This window comes from Taeniopygia guttata, chromosome 1, assembly GCF_048771995.1.
Source record: "Taeniopygia guttata chromosome 1, bTaeGut7.mat, whole genome shotgun sequence".
Classification (NCBI taxonomy): domain Eukaryota; kingdom Metazoa; phylum Chordata; class Aves; order Passeriformes; family Estrildidae; genus Taeniopygia; species Taeniopygia guttata.
In genome coordinates, this window is record NC_133024.1 from 65,016,245 (window position 1) to 65,030,582 (window position 14,338).

Sequence of the window (14,338 nt, forward strand, 5' to 3'; positions counted from 1 at the left end):
TCTGATGGTAAAATTGTACCTGTGCAGCACAACAATGTAAACCTCAACAGAGTAGATCTCTGAAAGGCTGAATCTGGATAAAGCCACTCCCAGGGTAGGATTCAGTTCACCCTAATTTCAGATATCAACAGTGCAGTTCTCACACAAGACCAGCTTCTAACCTCCCACCGAGCTTAGAGGAGATCTAATCAATACAGGCAACAAAGTCTAGGAAGCAACTCCATTTCAAACAAAGCATTTCTCAGGTGCCTGTCCATCAGAGGTAAGGCACAGCTTCCTAAACATACTTACCAGTTTAAGTTGTCATGCCATAAACTATGCAAAATATCTACCCAAAACAAGCAGATTTGGTGTTGGGTACACAGGAACCCTGCATCCTTCTGAGAGGCAGGTGAAATGCCGCATCAAAACTACAATGATGCTATGATACAATGAAACCTGTATTAAAACAACTGACTCCTACATTCCACTGGGCATAATCAGCAGACATCTAGCTTAGAAGGAGACATCTTCACTGCAGGCACCAAAAAAATAAATTTGTTCTCTTTTGACAGTAGAAATCCAGAATCAGGGTAAGTGGATAATATAATTTATCACTGACAAAGATTTCAAGCTAATTAAGTAACCACTCCAGGTAATTTTCATTATCTAGGATTTCAAACCTTTCATTTTAAATGAACAGAGAACTCTGGGCTTTTGTTAAGTATTTTAAAATAAATTTTATTAATTTTTGAATACTACTCTTCATATAATATTATACTATGCAAGAACTATAAATATCATCCAAGATCCTAGAGCAGCTCTTTCTGTGACCTTCAACACCTTCATTGCCTATTAGGACACCTAATCTAGGAAATGAATTGTTACTTCCAGTTTTATTTATTTAAAAAAAAAAAATAAAATTGAGGGAAACCCCTATGCATACAGCTCACTTACAAATAAGAATTACCCAATAACTAATGTGTTAGATATGTCATACTCTTGAATATTTCGGTGTGTAACAGTACTAAAAACATTTTCCAATTATTCACTTTCTCAGCATGCCATTAATAGTTATACAATAAAAAGAATTAATAAAGTCTCCTTTATCAGGTGTTTTTAAAGAGACTTTCAGCCAAATCCTTCCTGCTTTACATAAGTATAGGTAAATGTAATGACATTATAGCCAGAATGTATAGGATTAGAATGATTTGCTCTGGTTAATGCACATCTGTAACATGCAGCATTCATTATCACATTTTGTTGGTTCTGTCATTCAGTGCCTTCTGAGCTAAGCTAAATGTATCACTTTAAGCAAAATTAAATAAATCTCTATTTTATAAGGACAGAGAAAGAACAGTATTGAACTGGAAATACATCTTCAGAGACCTCTGCAGTGAGAACTAGAAGTTTTCCACTCTGTTTTCAAGGTCACTTAACACTACTAATCACTCAAATCACACAAAGTTTTCTTTGGCATATGAAATACACGTAATATTTCCTCTTTATTACAGAAGAAGAAAAATCAATCTTTTTAATATGTTTCCTAAAGTATGCCCACATAAGTATATGCTACGTGACTGGAGACCAGAGTTGGAATCTTCTAGGAATACACGTAAACATAAATTATCAGCATGGATTTATGATACACCTAAAAGTGCTTTCATAGTCCTTTCTACTGAGGACCAGTGGTATCAACTACTACCATTTATTTATCTCCTTGTCTACAGATCCAAGGAGCTTTCAGACATTTATATCACAAACCTTCCTAAGGAGAAATGCTTATATTTTCTTCCTTGTGTGTGGCACTTACCCAGCCCTTTGGGAGTAATGCCACTGCTGTCAGCAGGATTGACCACCCAGTAGTAGTATTTCAGTGTGTGCATTAACTGCAGCACCGTGCCCACGCGGCGTATGGTGTTATAGATTGTAGCAGTCCCAATGAATTCAGCTGACAGGTAGGTGTACAAAGATAGCTGCACCTGGGGAATGAAACAGTTACCCACATAAATGTAAACTCTGCATGAGTAACCTTAAATTGTAGGGGTCTTACAAACATATTGGCTTACTTTCTATTCTGACTTTTTTTACAAAAAGTATATATTTTCAGTTTTTAGGACTTTTCACTTTGGCTCACATATCTCAACTATGATTGCTTAGGAAAACAAATAGTTCATTATTACCAGAGATGAATGATAACGTGTTAGAGACTTTATCAAACTAGAATACATAGTTTAAAATACATTTACATAGAAGTAAAATGAGAGCTTACATTTATGTGTAACAAAATACATTTTGTCTGCAATTAAAAATACAAAATTTTATGCTTAATCTGTAGGAAAACAATGTAATGCAATTGCTGAAAAAAGGACTTGGTTTTTTGAAACAATCTTTTCATAGAATCAGACAGAATATTAGCCAATAAGTTAACTGCTTTCAGGAAATTATAAAAGACATTGGACTATATAGCTCAGCAATGTACAGATTTCATGATCTAGAATAATTTCTATTACCATGTTTATTAAAAAATCCAAAAGAGAAAAACCAAAAACCTAAGTAGAATGTTGTAAAAGAATAAAGGTATTTAATTTTGTTGTAGGAGAGTCATAACATCATGGAAGTGTACCTTTGCAGGGGTATGTATCCAGATAGCAGGATTAAAAAGGATGTGATCACATAACTGCTTTAGTAGAGGTGCTCCATGAGATAATCCATCCAAATATTTAGCAAATGACAAAAATTGTTCCAGAACTGCTCTGGTTATATGAACTCTAGATGACTGGGGGAAAATAATCAGAAAGAACAAAGATAAAGAAAAGATCTTTTTATTTAATATAATTACTACAGAACTATGAAGCAGTATTTTCACCTGGCTCGTCATTACTAAATATGTGCAGCTTGCATGTTTTGATGTAATTGAATATGAAGGCAGTTTATACTTTCTGATAATATTAATGATCTTTCTAATGGCTATATTTAACAGGTTAAAATATTAATCAATAACTTTATTTTTTGGTTTTTAGGTATTTTGCTTAGTTGGGTTTCTTTTCATTTTATTAGAATCCAGTAAGGATCCTACATTTTACAGCACAATTCTTGAGAACTTCATCTGAAGTCCTTATCTCCTGTTAAAGTGTCTTACTGAAATTGGGTGTCTCAGTGTGTGAACACACATTATTGGGAGACTTGCTTTTGTTTCTTAAACTGAAGTAGGTATTTGAAAGTGTTGGGTTCATGGTTTCCTCAAATTTCAGGACTCTCAGTTTCATAGCATATGCCATGAAATCACTGTTGAGACCTGCTCCTATGTAGTAAAATTGCATGAGGACTTTGACAAACTTTTTTGTATAATAAATTAACAGATGAATAAATAGTAAAAAACTCTAAAGATCCTTCTCCCTGCCTTCTCCACAGAATGTCAAGCACTGGAACAGGTTGCCCAGGGAAGTGGTGGAGTCACCATCCCTAAGGTATTTAAAAGATATGTAGCTGTGGCACTGGGGGACAAGGTTTAGTGGTAGCCTTGGCAGTGCTGGGTTAAAGCTTGGACTCGATCTTAAAGGTCTTTTCTAACCTAAATGATTCTGTGATTCTATTTTTCAATGATTTTTAATGCTGTAAGTACAGTCTAGGAATATGGAGATTTATTATTTTTAGAACTGACGTCTACTGCCAGTAATACAAGTTCAGCCTGAATAATGAATTTCCTTTGGTTTGCACATTGAAATTCACAATAATCTGCAACTAATAAGAACAAAAATTCTGTTTGGAAGTCCAAGCAAAAAAAAAGCTCTCTGTCTTCTTTGAAGTATTTGATTACATGCAAATGAACAACAGATACAACAGATCATTTACAAATAATAAAATTGAGACTAGGAAACAAAGGATTTTTTCTCACCATGTGTGCTAACTGAATATAAGAATATATTGAAAAATAAGAATAAATACTTTCAAAAAACTGCAGCTAGGTAAATATAATGTTAAAAACCACCCAGAAAACAACATATGTTTTAAGAATTATACTGTGATCAATTGAAATCTTTTAAATAGTAACATGTGCAAATCTAATGAACATAGCAGGTGTTAATTAGAAGAGAATGCAAAAATTTAAAAAAAAAAGTTATGTACAACATTCTAAATTGATGTATTCCATGTGTATAAACCACAGTGCTCTGTTCAGGAGAAATCCCTCCACAAGGGCTCACCAGTCTGCCTGTGTGTAACTCACCAAACCAAAGCTAACAGTTTTGTAAATTCATTCTGGCTATGGTAGAAGAAAACCTACCCTAGGGAAAAAAAAAACACCTTAGGCTAGTTCTTTGACATTCTAAATCACACTTGCTTAGCAGTGAAAACAGAAGCACAGAAAATCTGCTTTTAGGTATTGAGTGAAGGTGTTTCCCTAGCTGAAAGAACAAAGGGAACAGAATGAGAGAAACTACTTATCATCCTTCAAAATTCAGAACACTTTTGAAAGGTGACACTATCATTCTTATCTTCTGCTTAAAAGATTGCTATGCTGACCTCATGATAGTAAAAGCCCAGTAGCAGACATTCAAGAATGTCAGAGCCATGAGCTTCAATAGTAGGATCATCACTATTTTTGTATAGCTGACAGTAGTTTGCTTTCAGATTATTTAGATTATTAAACCGTAGTAACAGGATGTCATGAGGCAGGAAGGCAGGTGATGCTCCTCAGACAACCAAACCTCAGTTTTGAGATAACTGCTCATCATGCCTGAAAACAAGAAAGTACAGGGCATGCCCCTTGCAACTATTTCTTTCAGAAATTAAATTTTGTTACAGTTTTTCTTCTTCAAAACACAGGGCAACTATTTTGAAAATTTCCGAATTGTCACAGAAGATTAATTTAACCTTTATTAACCTACACACACACAAAATAATCTCAGTTGTGACATTTCTGCTATGTTTGTACAAACCAGAAACAACAGAACTTTCCTAAGCAAGTTTGGGGGACAGAAAGTGCAGACATGTAAATACTTTAAAGTGATTCACAAACATATCTAAAGTAATAACATAAATAAGAGAACATTAGCATCCAAGAAAATTGATTCTTTGAATACTGGTATATAAGAGAATGAGGAAGATGAAGACTCCTGTAGACAACTTATAAAATATTTTTAATTTGCAATTTGTATGTCACAAATATATTTTATCCCACCAGACATTTGAGCCAAGCGATTAAAAGTACCGCAATGACAGTAAAAATACTAAGAACAAACGTACCTTTTCAAGGAGATAGCCAATGACTAGAAAGCCTTTTCCACCAAGCATTTGCTCTTGCATGGCTACTGAACTCTTAAGAAGCTCAACCAAGAAAGCCAATAGGGTAGCACTGCATGTAAAAAACAAGATTATTTTTCAGATTAAAAATATTGCTGTCTCAATAATCATCGGCTATTAAGTGAATAGAAATAGGCTTAAGGTGGTGAAAAATTCATTTGAAGAATATGAATCTTATTTTTCCTGTTGGAAAATTTCTCCAGTGATTTTTCACATATTATGACGGTAGGAGTGGGACTCCATAGGCTACAAGGAAATCATCCACGAGTACATCCCAGCATTATCTTTAAGTGAAGTGTTTAGAAAGTATAGGGACGGAAAATGTTCAGAAAAGGTTACAGTACAGAAACATAGGGAGATATGAAAGACTTCAGGGGATGGAACTGGCCAGAAAGTGAAACTATGTTATGAAAACCAGCAGTGGAAGCATATGACAAATCAATCCACTACAGGGAAAATAAATCATAATTGATTCTTCGGTGATGAAAATAAAACAAAAATACACTCAATCTGTTGCTGAAAAACCAAGAGGAAAGGAAGAAAGAAAAATAATTGTGACAGGAAGGAAGTGTTAAAAATTACTTTTCAAGTATCTCAAAAAGGTCGAGGACAGTTGTAGTGCATATACAATGCATACACAAGATCATTATGCCTTTTCTAAAAATTAAGTGGATGTAACAGTTCCTAACTGTACAGACAAGTGTCTGCAACCACAAAAGTTCTCACATAGGCAGTAGGCACAGGCACTACATAGGTAGTAGGCACAGGCAAGAGTGCAAACTGGATTTTGCAGGTATGAAAAAGGGACTTAAAGAAAATATCCATTCTGCATTTGAAACATTTCAACTTTACTTACAGTATCTAGTCATCTAAATATTCACTAACTCTTCAAATAGAATCTCGTACTTTGAAATAAATGTTAAGATTGATTATTTTTTGGTGCTGTCATGGATTAACCAAAGTGCTGAGGAAGACAAGATTTATTCTATTCGTTGAGTAAGGCTGCCATGCAAAATAACAGAGAGTAGCCAAAGTACATGCTGGGAACATGAAATAGTGCCTTGTCTTTCTTCATTGTTGAATGGTGATAATAATCCATCTAAAATCTCATATAGACTGCTCCACAGAGTGTCAGCAATACAAGAACATAGATAATATCTATTTACAGTACTCCAAAGCTTTTATCAAAACAGTCTTTCAAGCTGTCACATCCACTTCAAACCAGATTACATGCATCAATTTTTTTCTCACCCTAACCAAAAGTTTCTACTGTATTTGTCATCTAAAATAGGAAACTAATCATTTTTACTACATGAAAATCCATAAGCAGCTCACATAAAGTGTTGAAGATTTAAATATATATTTCTTTAAAAATTAAAGAGGTGAAAGAAAATTCCATTTAGATACATTGTGCTTACTACCATCCTCTAGGACAAACTCCGCATCCTCTTATGAATTACTTAAGACAATGAGCCATTATGCATAAAGGCAAGATACAGCATACATCTTTGCAGAATTAGAATTCAAATTCTAATAGCAAATACTGTTAATATTATATTGAAATGTTAAAAAATATTCTTAAAATGGATTTTAAAGATTTTTGTACCATATACAGACTTAAGTTCATTTTATAATCTCAGAAGTATTTTGTCAAAAGCTTTTAAATTTATTTCAGTTTACTTGTTCATTCTATGATCTAGATGTAAACTCATGGGCTAAAGTTATTCTTCTATCAATGCAATCTCTATGCAACTGTTAGAAATTCTGATAGACTCTGAATCTAAGTTGTAAGACACCGACACCACAACAATAAAGGTTTTTCCCTCTCTCCCTCTATTTAAGCACCCATAGACCATGTCAACTCAGAAAACACAAGTGACCACTTTATACCTAGCCATGCCACAGACACAGAAACAGCTGCTTCTATGTAAGACTGACTAAAAAAAGTGTAGTAATTCACACGTAGCCGTTGCCCAAATATCACTTCTTAGATATCAACCATCTTTATGCTGGCTATGGCTGAACTAATTAATCCTGCCTGTCCACATTACCTCTGCACAGAGCTACCTTAGCTGATACTGCAGTGATGCCAGTATCTCTAGTTTAAGGAAAATGTATTAATTTAGCCAATTCTTTTGTGACTGAGCTATGCTTTCACTTAATTCCAAAATGGCTTTTAACATCTATTGATCCAGACACATAAAGACACCTCAATCCAGCTCTGCAGAGTCAGCGCAGGTCTGCAGGCAGTAACTCTAACTTCTAATCCTTCTGCATTATCCAAGATTGCCACCATAAATAATAGAGTTGACTGCAGTATATAGTAATTCAAATCTTGGGATAGCACACATGAATGCATCATTACACCTTCAAGCACATTAAAAAATCCAAGTACCAGAAAATGAAGCAGTTAAGGAGAACCATCTGGCAGGCACATAGAGGTGCAATGACTTTTGAGATGAATACTGCATAGAACCACAGTATTGATGAAAATTAACATAATAATTGAATATAACTAGCAGTTTGCCCACATTATTATGCAGGAAATTAAGTAAAAGATCTATATTTTAACTCATAGAACTATAAAACCAAAATGGAAGTTTTTAAAATTCTCACTGCATGTACAGAACTGAAGGTATTACTACCTGAAGATGGTCAGAGATAGGCAGAAAACAGACTACATGCTGTCTGTAGGGTTGAGGTCTATTTTTGGGTAAGGGGGTGGGGAATTGTATGGTAGTTATGGCTTGGGGTTTGTTTTGTGGACTTTTTCCCTCAGAGACATTGCTTAGACTTCTTTTAGATGAAACTTCCTTTTTGGAGCAGGGGGCGAATGAAAGTGCAGTAAGTAACAGGTGCTGGACACAACACTGGTTTCACATGTAATGTTTTTCACCTTACTTATTATGCCAGAGAGCATCTGATCTGCTTGAATTCTCAGATAAACTTTCCCAGCCTCTTCAAAACTCTTTCCTCATGTTGTCAGACTGACCTCAAGGAAATGTGTATCTAGATATAAAAAATCCATACTGAAGTAATGTATTTTTCCCCTCAATATTGCATTCAAAGAATTTAATCTGCCTAATTTGGAAGACTCTATTTAGAACTTTGTTAACAATTTCTATGGATACTCAATTTGTTTATTAACTTTCTCAGCTGAACATAAATTAAACCTGAAGATTTTAGATATGAAAATATTTATCAGCAGAAACCGGTTGCCAAAATAATTCTTTTAAAAAGATTGTTGTTGACAGAGGGAGAATAACATTGATGAGAAGACTAAGCTGAACAATTTTTCAAACAGAATTTAACAAACTTACAAGGAACCAACATGCATCACATTGCTGAACAGTAATTGACATTGCACATTAAACTAGCAAAAATCTGTGCACTGCAACACAAAATTTCTCTCCATTCTTTCCTACTTACAACATGCCAAGATAAAAAGAGTACTTCAGCCCAATTCCTACATCTCTTCTGTGTCATACCCTTCCTAGAACACATCAGTTTGTCTGCAGTGGAGCCAGGATATAGATAGAAAGTGAAGCTATATATGTCAACCAACACTAAATCAGAGAACTACGATAATTACTGAAAATATAACTAATTTATCAGAAAAAAATCAAGCAGTTTTCTGTTATTAAGAAGCAGGATTAAAAAAAGGTGATAAAAGCATGATGATGCAGTACCTCCATTGGTTATGATACTATTTAGAAGTACCTTAGAAGTCAGGAATTTGCACCCTTAGGATAAAAGTGAAATTTGCCTTGGCTTTTGTTTGTTGTGTTGTTGTTTTTGTTCTTTTATTCTATTTTATTTTTAAACCACTACACAGATCAGTTTCTCTAGACTCCTCATCCCACCATAATTATCTCTGTCAGATTTGTCTTAATATGTTTCATCTTGGATCATGTATTACAAAGTTATCTCTACAAATTACCTTTACAAAAAGCAACTTTAGCTAAGGTAGGCATGTTGCTTTGTTGATCTAAGTATGATTATTAATTACAGACAATTTAACTTGAAGACTCTATATAAAAGAGAATAATACAGGTATTTGTTTTGTCTGATTCTCTTTGGGAAAGAATCCTTCATAAAGATAAAAATCCTTTATTTGTATTTTCAGCTTCTCCAAAGTAATACAAAAAGATTTTATGAATAACTCCATCACAGGTGGTTAGTATGATAACTATAGAAAATTAATCATAGCAAAGTAATACAAAAAGATTTTATGAATAACTCCATCACAGGTGGTTAGTATGATAACTGTAGATAATTAATCATAGCATAAAACAGATAAAGTAGTATTAAGTAAAATTTTATGCCAACAATTAACATTTCTATGAGCTACAGCTATTGGCAGCTCTCTAAAGTGCTTCCTTAACTTCCAGTTTAAATGTGTTTTTTTCTTTCTGAAAGCTTGTTGAAGAGAAAGGGGAAGTTATTTCTTTCTTATGCCTTTTCAATTGTTTTCTCATAATCTGTGATGAAGCTAGTAAGACTACTAATCAGGTGTCATTCAAAACCATGAGTCAGCTGAATAGTGAGGTGTTGTGTGAGAGAACTAGAGAGGCAGGTCACCTCTGCTTACAGGCAAAACATTTTGTGACACAGACTCCAATTTAGCATTCTTTCCCCATTAGCGCCTTTCTTAGATCCCAAAAATATTTTATTCTTTTATTTGCCTATTTCCTTGTTCACTTCCAGCATTCTTTTTCTTGAAACTTATATCTTACTAAATAACATATGAGAAAATAATGCACAAACCATATCCTATAAACATAAAAATTATATCTCATCAAGCAGCCATTTGCTTAAACTTTTTTTAATATCTTCTTGAGTTAGGACCACATCCTCCTGTATTATGCATTTGTACAATCATATAGCACCACGAATTACAGATCTCTTTTCAGAATATAATCTAATTATAGAAGAAACGCATTGACTTATTAAAAAACAAAATTTTTTCTACTTACAGTTCAACTAACTCAGAAATGTTAGACCACACACTTGGGAAGAATTAGTCTTTATCTCAACTTCTAAAAGTTACATTATGTTACTTATTCATTTTTAAAGAGATCTAGTTATTGCTTTGTCATCTATTACAGATTCAACTCATAAATGAATTTAACATATATTTTATTCTTATGTGGGGACATATACACACATAACCTTCCTTAAACTATAATAAAGCATTTCAGTCTTCTGCTTTCCCAGTAAATTAAAAAAATACAGTGCTTTTTTTCCAAGATTATTTCAAACCAAGCACTTATTTTTCTATTTCCCTTACTTTACAATGCTTCAGTGCAAAGTACAAAAGAGACTTAAAAAAATAAATATTCCACAGTAACCAATACACAATCCGCTTTTCTGTCTTCCCAATTTGTTGGCAATTTTAGTATTAGTTAATTGTTTTTCATTTAACTGTTTTTTAACTGAACTATCAAGTGCAATAAGAAACATCCAGAATAATTAATAGAAGAATATTATAAGCAGGAAAAAAAGCCACGTGCTTGGAATTACATACCTGTTTTGTCCCTTAATTCAAATAGAAAAGCCAGCTTATTTTGTCCCTAAACACTGCTTTCTATCAGGCTTTGGTTACAAATAATCCTCCAGGGAAACACCATACCAGTTGTTCAGCATTATCCTTTCAGATTTGTTACCCTCAAAGATTTAGGCCAAAAATTTTTCAGGAGAAGTTTAGCTATCTGGTGCTGCAGGACAGGCACCTGCTATAACACGCACATGGCAAGAGATCTTTTCAAAAATAATAATTGCTGAGCTAATTTTGAGAAAGGAGTCACCATGCCTGGAGATATTTAGGAGACATGCAAATGTGGCATTTAGGGATGTGGTTTAGTGGTGGACTTTGCAGTCCTAGGTTAATGGTAGGACTCCATGATCTTAGAGGTCTTTTCCTAAAGGATTCTATGATTCTAAGTCAGCATGGGTAGTAACAGACTCCTAGGTAGTGTTTTTCAACATCTGGTTTTTAACATCTATGAAGACTTTTCAACTTAGAGGTGTCTTCCATAGTATCAGAGGAGAAAGTTAATGGGTCCCAGTTTAAAATTCTCTTGTCACATCTCCAGTCACTATTGCAATTGTAATATGGTCACAAAATGTCTGGTCACAGCTCTATCACTTTCTGATCACATATTAATTAATTTTTGAATGTTATGAAACATGAATTCAAATGACACAGACTTTGAGAAGGTAAACAGAATTGTACTCTCAAGTAAAAGCATAATGAGTTCTTTCAGAAGTTGGATGAATTGCCATGAAACTACCCTTAAAGACTCTAGAGTGATTTGAATTCATTATTTAATCATATGAGTTTTGTACAGTAAACTACTTTTTAAAAAAATAATAATTTTTTAAAAGAAGCAAGGGTACAATGTAGAAAAAAATAGAGAATATGCCCCCCAAAAAAGAGGAAAAATTTGTAAGCTTAATTTAGTTTCTATCTTGGTTAAAAGATACTTACCAAACTGTTGTTTCCACCTGACTGTCATGCAGCTGTCGATTGTCTAACTGGGCAAAGAGAGGAAAAAGAACCTGGATCCCTCCAATGGAATGAATTGCACTGTGAATGGAGTGGGTTACAATAGCTTTCACATCCTAAAAACATAAAATAAAGGAAAACCCACAATTAATCTCAATTTTAAAAGAACAGTTAAAAATATAATTTTGAAATACTTTAACACAGATTTGAGGGCAGACTTCTAAAAATTTTGTTTCAACATGTATACTTCAATTATAATAACTATATTTAAAAGCAAACATTAAACAGAAAATTTTCAGTATCATGGTAAACTGTGCCTTATAGAATGAAGTCTGTATTTCTTATGGAATATTCTTTTCCTTGCTTTAGAAATGGAGCAAAGAAAGAACATTTCAAATGAAAGTTATATTAAGAGCTGACAGAGCACAAAAGAGCAATCTCTGTACACTAACAGACAAACCGTCTGTGATGTTCAGCCAAGAGCAATCATAGAACATCAACTTAGCAGCACCAACCTGAAGCATGAGAGCATGGGGGGAGTGTACAAAAATTGAAGGATTCTCCTTTGGTGAGGATTCAAGGCATAGCTGAGCATCAGTGGCCTTCGCGTTATAGGTAAAAGCGATGCTGCTTGCGAGCTTCCCGTCATACAGCACTTGTTTATGGTGCTCAGCCAGATGGATGTCGCTCTCGGATTTAAATTTGAATGTGCTCTGAAAAAAACCCAAAAGTTTTACAAAGTGATGAATTTGGACAAATTCCTTGCCACAAGATGTGCAAAAAACTACATTAGAGTTGAGAGGGAATAAATAAACTGCTAAACTTTGCTTGCATTGACCACTAGCCTAATGCTATTGAACAATGAGATAGATTTGCTTCTATCTAGTCACACCACATCAATGCGTCAATACATTATTTGGTATTTCATGTATTATCTCTCCTTTCATCATCAGTGTTTACAAGTTTCACAAGTAATTATCTTAAAAAACACACATTACCATAAGAACCATAAATATGTTAAAATAAAATTTAAGCATAAAACACATTAAAAATAATAAAAAAATTAAACGTGCTGCATTTTATTTATACAATTAATTCAAATTAGAATATAAAATGCTATACCATGTTGCTTAAAAGAATAGTTATTTTTGAACAACATTAAAAACCATGCTTCATTAACAGACAATACAAACAAGCCACTTACAATAAAATCCAAAATAAATAATAAATGCCACATTTCACATTAATTATTCTCAAATTCAGAGCTTTTCCAAGGAAGACTGAAGAATTTTGTTATTTTTTAACATATCATGATTCATATTTGATCTAAAATTAAGTTTTCTGGAAATACTGATATATCAGTAAAGCACAAGAAGACAGATTTCTGCAAAGCATTGTCAGATTTACTTGGCATATAACAATCATTTAACAGTGGCAAAAAGATAACTAGTAGTAACAGTACAGTGTTCTACTGATACAAGAAAAGCAAATTTGGTAGAAATTACCACCATTTTATTGTAAATGAAGACACAAATATATGTGTGTGAGTACATGTGTATATATATAATGTTATTGCTAAAATATTTTCTGAATTTAAAATAATTTATTTCTGAGATTATACATGAATCATTTCCCTTGCTTTCACTGCATATGATGATCACAAGTCTCTTTATCCCTTTGGTCCTACCAAACATCCCCTTTCCCCCTGCAGTATGAAATCCTCTATCATTGAAACTATATAAAGTAACAGGACTGGGGTTTTTGTTATCTATGTTAAAATAAAAACAGGCAATTTATAAGCTCTCATCTTCTCTTTCCAAACACATTATAGGTTCCTACCATTGATGCAACCCCATAAACCCCAGAGTTCTCAGGGCTGCTGGAAACCCTGAAAAAAATTATTTTGATTACAGCCAAACAATGGGAAAGCGCATCTGCTCAAGTGACTGACACAGCAATATAAGGTCTGCTGACTAGCACCCCTTTGTATGTGGGCCAGAAGCTGAGCAAACTGGCCACCTGACTGGCGCTGCTGGAGAACCCTTGGAGCACATCTGTCCCAATCTTGCACTGTCCCAGCCTTGGTGATGCCCGGCTGAAGGGAGGCTGTAATGCTGAAAAGGTACCAGACAAACTGGAAAAACGACAGCTCCCTCTAAACATTAGAAAACACTTTTTTCACTGTGAAACTGCCCAGCAAGGTATAGAGTCTCTGTATTAGGACTTATTAAAAAACTGTCAGGATATAGTCCTGGGCAACTGGGTCTAGGTGATCCTTTTTGAGCAGGGAGAACCAGAGGACCTCCAGCATGCAGTGGCTTCCTACATCTTCAACCACTCTGTGATTCTGTGATTTGCATTTGGGTTAGGAGTCTGTTCTGTAGGGAAACACCCAGCAGTCCCCACTTACTGTTCTGTTCATACTGCAAAGCTGTTCAGAGCCAAAGAGATCTCTTTCAGGATAAAACTCAAATATCCTGCAATAGGTGATATTCATTAAGCCCAAAGGATCAGACTACAACAAATCCAAAGTAAAAACACCAATAT

At 34.2% G+C, this 14,338-nt stretch overlaps 1 protein-coding gene across 15 annotated transcripts in view; it reads right to left on the reverse strand.

The window, feature by feature from the left end:
• Nucleotides 1-14,338, reverse strand: part of NBEA (neurobeachin) — a 457,966-nt gene that overhangs the window by 334,728 nt on the left and 108,900 nt on the right. For all 15 annotated transcript variants that reach the window (XM_041719826.2, XM_041719812.2, XM_041719807.2 and 12 more), the window contains exons 9-13: nucleotides 12,307-12,504; nucleotides 11,774-11,907; nucleotides 5,227-5,335; nucleotides 2,606-2,758; nucleotides 1,793-1,961 (exon numbers count right to left, since the gene is read on the reverse strand). In XM_041719826.2, coding sequence (XP_041575760.2) covers nucleotides 1,793-1,961; nucleotides 2,606-2,758; nucleotides 5,227-5,335; nucleotides 11,774-11,907; nucleotides 12,307-12,504 — 763 coding nt within the window. The remainder of the gene's footprint in view (nucleotides 1-1,792; nucleotides 1,962-2,605; nucleotides 2,759-5,226; nucleotides 5,336-11,773; nucleotides 11,908-12,306; nucleotides 12,505-14,338) is intronic.